Below are 15289 nucleotides of genomic sequence, written 5' to 3'. Positions count from 1 at the left end.
AGATTTAAGGACTATACATCATAAAATATGTATTTTCAAAAAGGTATTTACAATATACTATTATGTAAGAGGTTTTTGAAAACAGCCTTAAAACACCCTACAAATAAAAGGTGGCGCACAGGTGGCTTTTTCTTGTCTCTAAATGTGTTCATAGTGAATATACAGTACTTCCAGGAGGAAAAATATTAAACCACATCACTAATGTGAACAAGTCTCTTAAAAATCTCAAAATATAGACAAGGCGGAAAAGTAGACACAATTCAAGATGACTTAGAAGTCAGAGCCAAGAAATATATGAACAATGTATCAGATGTGTTAGTCCAAGTTGTCTCAACAAACAAACAAACAAACAAACAAACCAAAAACCCAAAACAACAAAAAATCAAAAACAAAAATAACCCCATAAAACTCCAAAAAACCAAAAGCCCTCTCAAAATAGCCTTCAGCACATGCAGGGAGTCTCAGCTTCAGGGACAGGTAGGAGTGCAGTAGGGTCCTAGCCAGTCAGGTCTGTATACAAATGTCTACTCTCTAAACAAATCTAAATAAAGCACTGAATCAGAAACAACTACCAAACACAGAACAACAGTCTTTATTTTTATAAAAAATAATCTTAAAATTACATTTATTCTTGGGCAGAGGAGACTGTGCAATAGTGGTACGTGGATGTGGAGGCTAGAGGACAACTTTCGGGAGTCTGTTCTTCTACCCTGTGGGTCCCAGGGATGGAACTCAAGTCATTATGCTTGGTGGCAAGTACCTCTACTCATTCAGCCATCTCACTGACTGAGAATAAGATATTCTTGAGCTGAAAAAAGAGTCAGGTCTGAGGTTCTTTATGTCCTAAGTACAAAATTAATGAAATGAGATCAGCACAGCTATAGCCTAAGAATACTGGGATTTAAAGGGACGTTTTCTAGTCGTGTCAGCAGAGCAAACACACCCTCTTATAAAAGGATGTACTTCAATTAGCACGGCCTCAGACCTTTCTATAACCCTAAACACCATGCAGGAGTGCTGAGGGCAGTCGGTAAGCCAGGTAAGTGTCACAGCACACAAAGACCTGGTCAGGTGTGCAACAGCAGTGAAGGAAATACGATTCATGTCCCTTCCAGCAAACAGACCTTGATTGAGAGGCAAGTTTACACTAAAAATTAACTGGGAGGAGGTGGTATATAGGCATTCCACATTAAGCAGACAGAATTATACATAACAAAAAGCTAATGTAAAACAAAATTTTGGAGAGGATAAATGCTTAAAGAAAAATAATACAAATGACTTTTAATACAAATACATTTGACTTAATAAATAAGGAAGGTAGCTCAGTGGTTAAGCTCACTTGCTGCTCTTCCAGAGGACCAGAGTTGGTTTCTAGCATCCAAGTCAGAGGCTGACGCCTGCCTGTAACTCCAGCTCCAGGGGGCTCTGTCGCCCTCTTCTGGCATTCTTAAGCACTGCATCCAATATGCACATCATGCCATTTCACATTTATAAAGACCCGCACTACTAATACTTAGTTTTGCTTTTAATGAGAGAGTTTGTGGAGATTTTTTTCCCTCAACAGGATGTCATATAGCCCATGCTGGCCTTGAACCTGATGTGTAACCAAAAACAACTTTGAACTTCTGAACATCTGACCTTGCAAGAATTAGGATTGCAGGAGTGCACCACCATGTCTGGTCTGGCTAAGAGATAAAGCTGTAAATATCCACTCAAGTTTCCCCCCCCCCAAAAAAAACAAATGTTAAGGTAAATGTGATTTTCTCTCGTATGGGGGACTAATCTTGGGGTTTCACACGTGTTAGAGAGACTAGCACTGAGCTAACGTGCCCACCATCTAAAAGTCTTACTTAAGACTCTGTTATGCAGCCCAGGCTAGCTTAGAAGCCCCTGCATATAGCCCAGGCTGGCCTTCCTGCTTCAGCCTTCCATGTGCTAGTATTACAGGTGTATGGCACCACGCACATGGCCTAACATGATACTTGGTTGAAAAAATAAAAAACCCACATTCCAATGGAAACTTCACCCAGCACTATGATGTCAACTCTGAGACCATTTCATAGGCATGGCTGTTATCAGCCCATTTTGAACACAAACTATGTGCTGTATGCATCACCTGCAAAGTCATTAAGGTGACCTAGGAAGTTTGTCTATCTTACATCATCATATAAATATACAGTCCATACATACCTGCACACTGGCTGTTACCACTGAAGACCCTGAGGCAGAGGTTGGTCTATGTGGAGTAGACAACGGTTTAGTAGCACCCTGTGTTCCACTTCCTGTTCCCCCAGATAGACTAGTCCTATTAGCTCCACTTGAGTTAAGGTTGCTACCTCTGCTGGCAGGTACATTCACTGGGATTCCACTCAAGCTGTTCTTCCCAACAGTTCCAGCGGACGATGAGTTTGTTAGTTTAGAAGGGGCCTGAAGAGTTTTTGTAGTCGGAAGGCCAGAAGTGCGATTTGAGGGCAACAAATTTAGAGTGGGAGACTGTCTGCTGATGTTCATTCCACTGGGCTGTTTATGGGCAGGGTTGTTACTTGTGGAGTGGCTACTCTGGGCTACTAGTGTGTTTGGACTAGAAGAACTCGGGCATACAGCAGGCTTGGGAGTTGGGTTGGATTTAGAAATCAGTTTAGTAGATACTGAAGGCTTAGCTGATAGAGAGGGCTTGGGTGAAACAGAAGGCTTAGGTGAGGTCAAAGGTTTAGGAGATGTGGCAGGTTTGGGAGATGCGGCAAGTTTGGGAGATGCGGCCATTGAGAAGGGAGATTTGAAACCCTGCGTGGAGATTTGTGACACCATAGCCTTGGCTAAATAGTTACTGGAGGTAGTGGTACTCGGTGCTGTCCTAGAAACCAGGGGGTGAGACCCCTGAGAACCATTTCCAGGTGATGGGGTAGACAAAGGGAGGCGATACATCAGTGGCTTCTCTGAAGTCTTGAGTAACTGGGACGAACAGGAAAGTTGGGGGTTATTACTTAATTTCACCACTGGGTTGGTCTGTGATTTACTAATGGTAGCTTGTAAAGGAGACACGTAGTTCTGCTGGACAGCTGAGTGCTGGTGCACCTTTGTTACTTGTGTTAACGAAGAAGCATCTTGAGCCTCTGATGTTCCCAGAGCATGAGAGGAGGCAGCAGCTTGGGCTTGGGAGGAGGAGACATGAGTCTGTGAAGAGGAAGCATGTATCTGGCTTGACCTTTGCAGTCCTTGCTGGAGCAGCCTGGCTGGCAAAGGTTCTAAGGAAACTTTAGGGTTCTGAATTGAAGAACCAGCAATAAGGCCTGAAGAAATACCAGTGTGAGCTAAGTCCTGGGGTTTCTTTGGTACTGGCCCCGTGTGACCAGCAATGAGACTTGATGAGTGAGCAGTCTGAGGAGAATCTAGTTTTTTGGGAGTAGCCAGTGGTAACTTACTCATGATACTTGCTAGCTTTTCTTCTCTCAGGCCTGGACGAGGTTTTGTGGTTGGCACATTTAGCCTTGAACTGACTGAGGGGCCCTTGTTCCCATTGTTGATGACAGCTAAAGCTTCAGATACAAGATCCAGAGAGGCTGAGGGGAGAGAAAGGTCTTCATCTAGGGAGTCATCCAGGCAGATGGTTTCTTGGGCTGGTGTAGAGCTAGAGCTGGCTGAGGCAACGATCGATGTGCTGGAACTCGTGCAAGGACAACCACCTGAAGCCACCACGGATGCAGGCGCTTTGGGGTCTTTTTTGGGGCTACATTCCTAGCATAAGTAGCATCATATTAGAAAGAAGACAGAGTTAATTTACACACTTTAAATTTAGTTTTTATAAGACTAAGACATTCTTATGACTAAAATTATTATTATTATTATTATTATTATTATTATTATTATTATTGTTATAATTATTTTGTTCTGATACTGGTCTGTTTATAGCCTTGCCTGTTCTGAACTCCTTATGTAGACCAGGCTGGCCTTGAACTCACTAAGATTTATGTGCCTCTGCCTCCCAAGTACTGATATAAAAGTCATGTGCCAAGGTACTAGGCCCTTTATTTTAAAGCTAGAAATCTTGAAAAGACTGCCAAAACCAAAATAACATTAAGACAGTACTCTATCCAGATCTCCAAATACCAGTGTGACATACTATACCACCATGTCCTTGCAAGTCACCTTCCCAGGACCTGAAAACGGGGCTAAAGGACACTGACTGACATCACTGTCCTGGTGTGTGGAAGGGACTTCACTTTTATATCAAGACTATGACTCCTGTCTAGTGAGGTTTGCTGGGATGCCAACTCTTGTTCTCTGCTTCCTTGTATTTCTGTAGCTCCTGACTACAGTATATTAGGAAACTAGTTATTCAAATCATTCTACTCGTTTTGATGGACAGCATTTGTAGTTTATCAAATATGTGCTTACTGTCTCCTACAAGTGAAAAAATACTCATCTAAGTCTTAAGTCTAAGTCTTACTGTCCTAAGAAAATGAAGGTATTAGTAATTAAAATACTAAACATCTAAGTGAATATTGTCAGTTAAATTAACTTTTTTTTTAAAGTCAAGGAAGAGTTAAGAGAATTATAGTTTAAAATATTCAGAGAAAAATATTAGCAAGTTAAAGAGCAACCATTTATTTGTTGAGAGTAATATAAATAGTGCTAAATTTCATGTTTAAGAAAAAGACAAAACTATTGCACAGATCAATAAATCATTTCAAAGGTGCTATTAGTTCCTTAGGAAGAAAAAGTCCCACACCCAGAGTCTTATATACTGATGTCTACAGCCACATCACTTACCTTCAGCATAGTAGGGAAAGAACGAACAGGAAGGGTCTTTACCATCACCTCCTATGGTGTCACAGTAAGTAAGCTGTTAAGAATGCTGTACACTCTAACTTCCAGAGCACTTGTTCTCAACTTTACTCTAAGAACTTCAAAGCCTCACTATCTACAAAAGTGGGTATGTATGACCCTATAAGGGTCTGCTGTTGTCACATGACGGGTAAACATGAGACTCATGCTTGCGCACGGTGACAGTACAAGCACTTACTAAAACTCCATCATTAGAGAGGTGGCGCAATAATATCACCAGCACAGAGTTTCTGTTTTAACTATTTCTCTGAGGGGAGGCAGCATCTTTTTTTATCCCAAGTTTAAGCTCCAACTCCATCAAGCCAAGGATCAGCTTGAACTTCCAATGTTATGAATGTCTGCTTTTTATTACTTTTCCACTTTAAATATTCATGTTGGTAGCGAGGCAAGACTTGTGCTTTGCTAAAGAACAGAAGAAGCATGGGAGGGCTCACAATCTTCCTTCTCCTAAGCACTGCTAAAATTATTTTATATTTTTTTCTTGGAGGTAGGAGCAGGTCCATGTATCCCTGAGTGACACAGAGTTATGGAGAAGACAGACTGGCCCCAAACTTGCTGTAATTTTTCTGCCTCTCCCTCCAGAGCGCTGGGATTAGAGTTAAGTACCACCATGCCCAAGTAATTTTATGTTCTAAATTAACAAATCTATGGCCTGTCCTCCTGGGGATTTAGTTGTTTGTGGTGTCCGCTGACTCTAACCTATACTAATATACCTCCCCATGTAGTTTATATTTCAGACAGTAGACAGTAAGCTCATAGGTTCTTTTTGCTTGTTGTTTGTGTTTTTTGTTTTGTTTATTATTCTGGGTCTTTTCGTGGTGGTGAGGTTGAGCACTGACCTCTGTCACGCAAAGTCTACAGTCTGTCTGAGCTCTGTCTGCAGCCTGTATGTCTGACTGATAAGTAAGCCTAGAATGTGAACAACAAAACCTTTTTTTTATCTGCTGTTCTAGGCCACCTTTAAGGTTTTGCCAAGTAATGCAAATTAAAATCCTAACAAAGGAGACATTTTCAATAGAGAAGGGGTCTTTCTCTAATCTAGACCCTTGGTCAAGACATATCGTCTTCATTTCTCTGCTGCTCCCTCTCCTCGTCTGTAACTAAAGATGTAATTCTTTCAGGGCCCTATTTTTTTTTTTTTTTTTTTTTTTGGCTTTTGCTTTTTTAATGTATGTGAGTAGACTGCTGACTTCAGACGCACCAAAAGACAGCATCAGATCCTATTACAGATGGTTGTGAGCTACCATGTGGTTGCTGGGAATTTAACTTAGTACCTTTGGAAGAACCACCGAGCCATCTCTCCATCTCTCTCAGGGCCCTGTTTTACACTGGCTTCTTTTCTATTTCTGACTTGTACTAACCCCAGAATATCCTGCAATACTCTGAATGTCAAGTGAAAAGAAACCACAATGTTTCACTCCATATGTAGTCTCTCACTATGAGATGGACAGTCTTCTCCAGGGCAGTGGGGCCTCAGCAACAGACTCTCACTGGGTAGCTCCCCTGACTCTGGACTGCCTCCTTTCTATGTAGAATCTTAGTATGGTTTTCTGGAACAGTTTCTCTGTTCAGTCCTAGCTGTGCTAGAACTCTCTGTAGACCAGGCTGGTCTTGAATTCAGAGATGCGCCTGCCTCTGCCTCCCGAGTGCTGGGATTAAAGGCACATACAATCATGCCCAGACAACTATGTTTTTAAAGAACATTTCTTTCATTTCACCCAATATTTCTTTTTTTTTTTTTTTTTTTTTGGTTCTTTTTTTCGGAGCTGGGGACCGAACCCAGGGCCTTGCGCTTCCTAGGTAAGCGCTCTACCACTGAGCTAAATCCCCAGCCCCTCACCCAATACATAGAATTAATGTATGCAAATCCCCACAGCTCCATAACCATATGTTTTTCAAATGGACTTTTATGAAGTTGAAATCAAGGAATTTTACACAAGCACCTATGCTTTGCTAAACAGCATATGTTCTTTTCACCTTAAACTCCATCCCAACACTCACCAATCAGGACCAACTACAGAGTTGCTGGGCTCTTACCTTGACTTTGGGCTTTGATGCAGGAATCACCTTTTTCTTTGCCCTGTGATAAAAGATTGAAATGAAGGTCATCTCAAAAGCAGTTATATGTTATGGATTACAGCAGACTACTCTAACTTCTTCCACCACTGGGAAACGTCCTTGAAGGCAGGAACCACATATAAGTATTCAGCTTGCCTGGGAATACTTAAGCAATATTTTTCTAATTCAAATTGACTGAAAGGCCAATTAATTACTAAAATAAGAAATATCTTAGATAAGAAAAAATTAAAAACCACACATAAATATATAAAACATAAAATAACTCACAACAGGTGCCTAAGGAGATAGACTTAGAGTGTTAAGAACTCACAATTATACGTAGGGAAACAGCTTTCAAGGTAGACCAAATGCAAATTATGGAAATGGGTTAATAATGACACTTTACTTACGAAAAAAATAAAAAATTGTTAGATTTATAACTAATTAACTAAAGGGCAAGAAGAAAACTTTGTGAGTTTGAGGTCGCTCTGGTCTACACAGTAAGGTCCAGGCCAGCCTGGGCTACACTGTAAGACACTTGTAAGTCTCAAAATAAATAAAGCAAGAAACTTTGAACATTTAGGAACCAGTATGAAATACCTGCAAATATTATGGAGTTTCAGGAAGGCAACAGTAATTCTCCATGCCCTTTTAGGAGGAAGGCAGTAGAGCATAAGACAGTCATATTTACCTATCTTATTTTCTTCCTTCCTTCCTTCCTTCCTTTCTTTCTTTTTTTTTTGAAGACAGGCTGCTTTCTCTGTATGGCCCTGGCTGTCCTGAAACTCACTCCATAGACCAGGTTGGCCTCAAACTCTGATCTTCCTGCCTCTGTCTCCCCAGTACTGGGATTAAAGTAGCAACACTGCCTGGCTTACTTATTCTATTTTCTGATAAAAATACAAACAAACATATATACATGCATACACACAATAAAACACAAACGTAGCAGTAACAGTGGAACTATTTAAAAGCTGAGGAGTGGGCTAGGATGTCGCTCAACAGCCAGCCTCAATGGGGGCGAGACATAGTGGCCCGAACTCATGACCTGAGAACTTGAGAAGCAGAGGCAGGAGGGCCACATGGAGCCCATTAGGGCCAGACTGGGCAAAAAAGCAAGACTCTGTCTCAAGAGAGAAAACAGAATAATTGAAACACAACAGATCTCTGATGATAAACTAACAAAGTGTCCTTTCTATACACTAAAAATTTCTATTTCTTCTAACTGTATGTATGAAAGGAGAACAGCAATTTGATAATATCATCCCCAAAATGATAATTAAAACTACATTAAAGTGCTCAGCAAATTATAACTTGATAACTTTATATATTTCAATAACCCTTTTTTAAGTGCTAGAGATAAAACCAAAGGCCTTATATATTTTAAGTACTCAACTAACTGAGCTATTTTCCCACTGGATCAATATGTACCCCCAAAGCAACCACAAACAAAACACTGCATTCTCCTATGTATTAAGAGGATAAAGGCTCACTCTTTAACAGCAGTCTCTCTGCGCTAGGCATGTGGCTAAGTAGAAGAGTACCTGCCTAGCATTGCTGGGACCTGGGTTTAATCTCTGGTATTAACATTTTTTAAAATTTGATTTTATTAGTGAGTAACTATATGTGTGTAGATATAAACATGCCTCAGTACACATGTGGAAATCAGGGATCAACTTTAGGAGTTGGTTTTCTCCTTTCACCATTGGGTTCTAGGGCTCCAATCAAGTCTATAAGGCAAGTGCTTTTATCCACGGAAACATTTTGCAGACCTAGAAATCTGTTTTTTTTTTATTATTTCTAAGAAAGAGCCATTTCTGTGTACACAAGGAAGATCACTATTGGATCAGCTCATCTGATGCTGTTACACATGCAGACAATAAGAATGAGAGGAGCTACCCTAAGCTCCCTCAGAGCTCCCCACAGGAGAATACCAATCTAGACTGGGAGAGTATCTCAGGACTGTTCCCAAAGTCACCAATCAAAACAACATAAAACCAAACCAAACTAAGGGTGGCAACAGAGAGACGATGACCTAAAAGTAGACTTAAGTCTTACCTATGTCAATCAGCACTTTAGTAAACATCTTTGTTTCTTTTTTTTTTTTTTTTTTTTTTTTTGGTTCTTTTTTTCAGAGCTGGGGACCGAACCCAGGGCCTTGCGCTTCCTAGGTAAGCGCTCTACCACTGAGCTAAATCCCCAGCCCAACATCTTTGTTTCTTTTAAGAATTATTTCTTTATGTTTATGGGTACACTGCAGCTGTCTTCAGACACACCAGAAGAGGGTATCGGATCCCTTACAGATGGTTGTGAGCCACCATGTAGTTGCTGGGAATTGAACTCAGCACCTCTGGAAGAGCAGTCAGTGCTCTTAACCACTGAGCCATCTCTGCAGCCCCACCTTTGTTTCTTAAAGCCATAACATGAATAACAACAAATGGAGAAATCTGGAATCAGGGTTTACTCACGGAGCAGAAGTAAGATGATTATGTACACTCCGGCTTTCCTTAAAAAGCATTCTGGAAACATTAAAAGACAACATTATTTCTATAGTAACTAACATGGTAATTGCTTCATTTTCTGTTTTTGTTTTACATACAAGATCTTGCTGTGTGGCTCAGACTAGCTTCAAATGTAGTATTATAGGTCATGCTGACTTTGAACTCAAAATCCTTAATCATTTAATTTTTGTTTATTTACCAAACAAAGTATTAACAACTTTATTCAATAATGTATTTCATGAAAATTTTATTTAGTTTCTTTGTATTTAGAAATTTTACCAAATCAGCAGAAAAGGTTTATTATTTTGTGTTATACTACACAGCCCAAGCTGGAACTCTCTACTACTGGCTGGCTTCAAACCTGCAACCCTTCTGTATCATTCTCATTAGTGCTGTGCCACCATGTCAAGTTCTGCTCTAAATCCAGCATGTAGTTTCCTTCCTATGCATCAAAAGTAGAACCGTCATCCTCCAACCTTTTCCTTACTACTAAACTCAGAAGCAAAAATGAAAAAAAAATTGAATTAAAAACAAAATAAAATCTTCATACTTATTTCTATTTCCACAAGTTAAGTGGTGATGATCTAAAATAACACACACACACACACACACACACACACACACACACACACACACACACACACAAAAACACATTTTATTGAGATGGAGATCTCTCAATGTAGCCCCAGCCTGTAATACTATATATTAACAGAATGTTGAACATGTAACTTCTTATTTTAAATATTTTTTTGAGATGATACTCCCCCTTTCCCTTTCCTCCATCCAAACCTTCCCATGTACCTCCCCCTCCAACATGTAATTTCTTAGCAAAATCAATGTGATGTCGTTTTGTGCAAATATATTTAATAAAATTGACAAGAAAACACATCAAACTCCTAGAAAGCATATTACTTACCTTGCCTGCATCCAGCCCTTAGGCCACAGTGGCTTCACTTCTGTCTCCATGAAGGATTTAAGATAATCCTCAGCAGACTGGCTTTTATTTGGCTCTAGTTCATAGCATCCCAATTTGATTTCAACAAGGTTACATAACAAAGTTCTAAATAGATTAAAAATATATATTGATACAAAAATCTGAGTTGTGAAAATAAAGAATATAAAACTCAAAAGAAGTGTTTTTGAAGCACACAAATCTGGTGGCAATAAAGAATATTAGCTAAAGAATTTAGACAATGATTAGAGAGATAAGTTCTAACACCATTCATTGCACAGTCACCCCCACCTTTCAACAAGGGCCTTTGGTTCCTTTGTTTAAGTGAGTAAGGACTGAAAGGAATAGTTGTTTCCCTGGGGTAGAGCACGCCAACGTTTATTACAGGCTTGTCCTCTGCAACCACAATGGCTCACTTCACTGAGTAGGTGATTGAAGTGTTGTATCAAAACCAAAGTACCAAGTTAATATTCTTTAGTATGTTTTCTTACATACTAACTAGTCTTTGGCTGCTTCCAGTCTAGCCCTCTTATGCCTGTGGACTCTTCTTCTCACCATATCTCTGACTGTAAGTGGCAACTGACAGGCCTCACCTGATGGTGTCATCCCAGTGGAACTTCTTTCGTGGGCCTATGACTCGCTTCCCTGGTTTCTCATCATCATCATCATCGGATCCATTTTTTTCTCGTTCTTCATCTGCTTGCAACCTGAAAAATGAAACATTTTATGAAGCAAAGTTTTCACCCAAAGTTCATAATATCAGAGTTGTTCAGCTAAATGTTTACTCAGAGCAGAACAAACAAGAAGCGATTTCCACACACTATGGTGAATTTTGAAGTAGCATAAAGTAGCTGAGTAAACAAAGCCTCTGAACTACAATACAGAGGTACAAATGCTCATCCTTCAGGTCAACAGCTACTGTGTCTGGCCCAGTATAATCAGACTGGTCAGCATGTCTCACCAGCACTAGAGCATAGCCTTTTTCCTTTTTCTTCTGAGCGGCATTTCAGTATGAAGTGCAGGCCAGGCTAGTCTGGAACCTGAATTACCCTGCTGAAACCTCCTAATTGCTGTTATTACAGACATGTCCCATCACACCCGGCTGGATTCTTGTTTTGTTCATATGAATACTAACCAGATAAAATGGTGTGCTTTTGACAGCAAAGCAGTTGAGTGGGGAGTGACAAGTAGGAAAACTTATTCACATCATTTCAGGGACATACACAAGGATGAGGACTACTTAAGAACATTAGCTAAAAGTGATTTGGTAAAGCCAGCCCAAAGAAGAGGCACATACTTGGCACATTTGGCTTGACTGCGAGCCTGGCAGTCCTCCTGGTATTTAAACAGCTGTTCAGGCATGACATTGCTAACAGCCAGCTTCAGTTTCTGCAGAGGTTCTCTTAAACGATCATCCTAGAGGGGAGAGGGAATATATTTGGAATTTTTTTCAGACATCCCAAGAAAACTTACTCTATAAGCAGATCCTCAGTAGGTGAAATCACATTTCTTATATTGATTACAGGCCTGAAATGATTATCTAATATGACTATCTCTTCAAAGCACTGATTTCTCAAAAGGCACTTTGGCTGCAGAATTAGGATGATTGTCTCACCAAGCAGAGTCCCAGTTTTGCTTGCTACTTCACATTCTTAAGCATGAGTAAGCTTTGGCCAATAAGTCTTATGAATGAACTGTAATGCAAATAACCTAGATAATAACCCGGGAGAGACACTGCCCAGAAATACTACAATACACGACTGGGGACTATCCTGTCCTCCCCTCTGTTGTTAGCAACTATAAGTTATGCTGCAAGCAAAAACCAAGTTCAAGGCCAAATGAAAGAAGAAACAAACTTCTCTCCATATGGCTTCAGCATAGGAATTAAGAATGTTATATTTGACACCTTAAATCAGCCAGAAGCATTTTCCTCTTGGGATAGAAATGGTCTGACAAAGCTCATATAAATACCAACAAGGACAAGATAGATGATATCTTTCTCCCATTATCCAATGGAATATTAAATAACTTCAAATATCAAATTTGAAAATATATTGTTTATTTTTGTTGTTGTTTTATGGTAGGGTTTCACTATGCAGCTCTGGTTGTCCTGGAAAATCATATGTAGAACCAGCTGGCCTCTGCCTCCAGAATGCTTGCATTAAAAAATCACTGCTGCTGAGGCTGGTACCACTACAGCTGGCCAATTAGTTTATAATCTGGGGCTGGCTCAAGCTTAGCTGGCTGAAGTCCTGCCTAACATTAAGCCCTAGGTTCGATTTCTAGAAAGGCATAAAACCAGGTGAGGTGAGACTAGCCATGGTTGTGCATGACTTTAGTCCAGTCTGATTTATATAGCCAGTCCTAGGCCAGCCAAAGCTACACAGGAAGACACTATTTCAAAAGGAAAGAAAAGAAAGACACATGGGAGAGATAGACCCAGATTCTGTTCCCCAAACCCACATGGCAGCTAGCAACAACCTTTGCCTCCAATTCCAGAGAAGCTAACACTCTCTGCCCTCTGTGGGCACTATAAACATTCATGTATACCAATATACTACAGGCAGAATATTCATGAAGAAGATAAAAAAAAACACTAACAAAAACAAGCAAAATGGTAAAGGCCTAAAGTCCCAGCACCCAAATGGAAACCCTGCTAAATCTGGGCTAGTTTAGGTCTTTATGTCCTTTTCAAAAAGGAAAATGAAGTGTTTTATACTATACAAATGGTGTTTCTCTGGGTTGGGTATGGTGGCGCATACCTTCAATTCCAGCACTGCTGCTGGATCTCTGTGAGTTCAGGGTCAACCTGCTGTCTATAGTGAGCTCCAGGCCAGCCAAAGCTACATAGTGAGGCCCTGTTTCAAAAAACAAAAACTAAAAAGTGTTTCTATTTCTACTTCTATTTTATCAGTTGCCCATTTTTGTCATTTGAATTTTGGCTCCAACTGCCAATGTCTGAAATTGCTAGCCAAAACACAAGATATGAGATACAATTTCTTTATTCATTAACCTGATTTGAATCAAGAAGGAACTATAATTTTTCAACTCAAAAAAAACCTCTTTGTGTTGCCTACTACATTGACTTTCTAGTCTAAGAATCTATGCCTTAGGAATCAGTGTTTCTCATCTAAACCTATCAACTTTTGAAATAAAATAAAAAAAAATTTTATGTGTACACACACACACACACACACACACACACACACACACACCCGTGTATACACGTGTATACTATTGCTCATGTCATGGCATATTTGTGAAGTTCAGAGGACAAATTTGGTAGGCTTGTTCGACAAGTGCCTTTACCATCTTGCTGAGCCATCTTGCCAATCCTAGAGAAGGGGCTCTCAAACACCTTTAGTGCTATTCCATGTTTATTAAAGATATGCAAATAGAACTATAAAGTGACAGATGTGCAAGACTCTGGGCAAACACTTTCTTGCTTACTGGTTACAAAACCCAAGATGTAGAAATTATTCTTCCACTCACCTGGACGTTAAGATGTAACTTCTTTAGACGTTTTACCAGTGTTTCCTTATTGCATGGCACAAATGCTTCAAGATGGGAGTAGACACCACTACGGATGACAGGACCTAGTTCTTGTAGCTGTAACTCGATGCTGCCCAAAAAAACAAAAAACAAACCACACCACAGTAAACAACACAGAATCCCTTTTACATAGCACCATATAAGCTATAAAGGAGTCAGGTGGTGGTGGCTTACACCTTTAATCCCAGCAGTAGGGAAGCAGGCAGGCCACTGAGTTCAAGGCCAAACTAGTCTACAAAGCAAGTGCCCCAACTACAGAGAAACCCTCTTTTGAAAATCAAAACAACATAACAAAATAAGGAAGGAAAAGAAAGGAAGGAAGGAAGGAAGGAAGGAAGGAAGGAAGGAAGGAAGGAAGGAGGGAGGGAGGGAAGAAGATGTTTCCAGAACTGCACTCTCCACAGTCCATAGAGTGCTTCCCCTGAAGGTATCTGAAAAGGAGAAGCTCCTGACACCCAGCTATATGTACATGCTATTTCTTCATCTTTGTTTCCCTATTGTGACTCTGACATAGCTGTGTATTTAATAGTTTACTCAATTTATTGTAAATTTATTGGTCACGCTTCCCTTTCTGGAGAGGAAAACTAATTGTTAAATCTGTATTTTTTACCTAGTAGCTATTTTTTTTTTCCTGATGGACTAGCCTGACTCAATTTTAAGAATAGAAACCATTTTGTTATAAGGTCAAAATAAATTCTTTTCAGTTTTCTGCATAACTTAAGTTTGACCATGTCTTGACCCATTTTCTGGAATTTGTTCCATACCCTATACCTTTGACTCCGCCCTGCTAATATGCTCTGCCAAATGATTTTGAGATGTTCTTCCAACGTTTCTAGGTAAGCACAACCCTTGGAAACCCCCCAGTCTTGCAGGTTTCTGAGCTATATTATCCCTACTCTCTCCTATGTTCAATGCCATTTTCTCAAACCCCACTTTAGGGAGTATCGATGTCTGACAGAAAGAAAATAAAGCATAATTAATGACCAAAAATTTTGCTTCAGTGATCTTTACTCTCATTAGATGAGTAACTTTTGGAGGCCCCCAAGAGATAAGACTCCAACCCAATTCAGAGCAGACTGCTGCCTCAGGAGGTGTGTACCTTGAAGAAAACTCAAGGCCACAAACATACTTTCTGTTTGGCAGACTATCAGAATTGCTACACAAGAAGTAGTCAGCAAGCAACTGTCTGAGGAGGCCTCCATTGGTAAGTCACAGTAAAGCATCTCCTTCTATGACATCTGGTGCTGGTCTGCTGGGATCCTGTCTGGGACAGTGAGGGTACTTGATGTCAGAAGAATAGCCTCTATCTGAAAATCCTGTACCCAATCAAAGGACATGGTTGGACTATACAACAAAGACGCAAGAGTAGAAACCCATGCCC

The 15289-nt window shown here is 40.1% G+C and overlaps 1 protein-coding gene across 8 annotated transcripts in view; it reads right to left on the bottom strand.

The window, feature by feature from the left end:
* The window catches only part of Ubn2 (ubinuclein 2), an 87975-nt gene that overhangs the window by 32832 nt on the left and 39854 nt on the right, over positions 1–15289 (bottom strand). For 5 of the 8 annotated variants that reach the window (XM_006236311.5, XM_063285997.1, XM_006236306.5 and 2 more), the window contains exons 8-15: positions 13849–13978; positions 11654–11772; positions 10950–11063; positions 10321–10464; positions 9372–9422; positions 6883–6925; positions 4771–4821; positions 2191–3735 (exon numbers count right to left, since the gene is read on the bottom strand). In XM_006236311.5, the coding sequence (XP_006236373.1) occupies positions 2191–3735; positions 4771–4821; positions 6883–6925; positions 9372–9422; positions 10321–10464; positions 10950–11063; positions 11654–11772; positions 13849–13978 (2197 nt within the window). The remainder of the gene's footprint in view (positions 1–2190; positions 3736–4770; positions 4822–6882; positions 6926–9371; positions 9423–10320; positions 10465–10949; positions 11064–11653; positions 11773–13848; positions 13979–15289) is intronic. The other 3 variants (XM_006236307.5, XM_006236308.5, XM_063285999.1) reach the window with 1 other exon arrangement.

Source organism: Rattus norvegicus, chromosome 4, assembly GCF_036323735.1.
Source record: "Rattus norvegicus strain BN/NHsdMcwi chromosome 4, GRCr8, whole genome shotgun sequence".
Lineage (NCBI taxonomy): Eukaryota > Metazoa > Chordata > Mammalia > Rodentia > Muridae > Rattus > Rattus norvegicus.
This window is presented reverse-complemented; position numbering and strand designations above follow the sequence as displayed.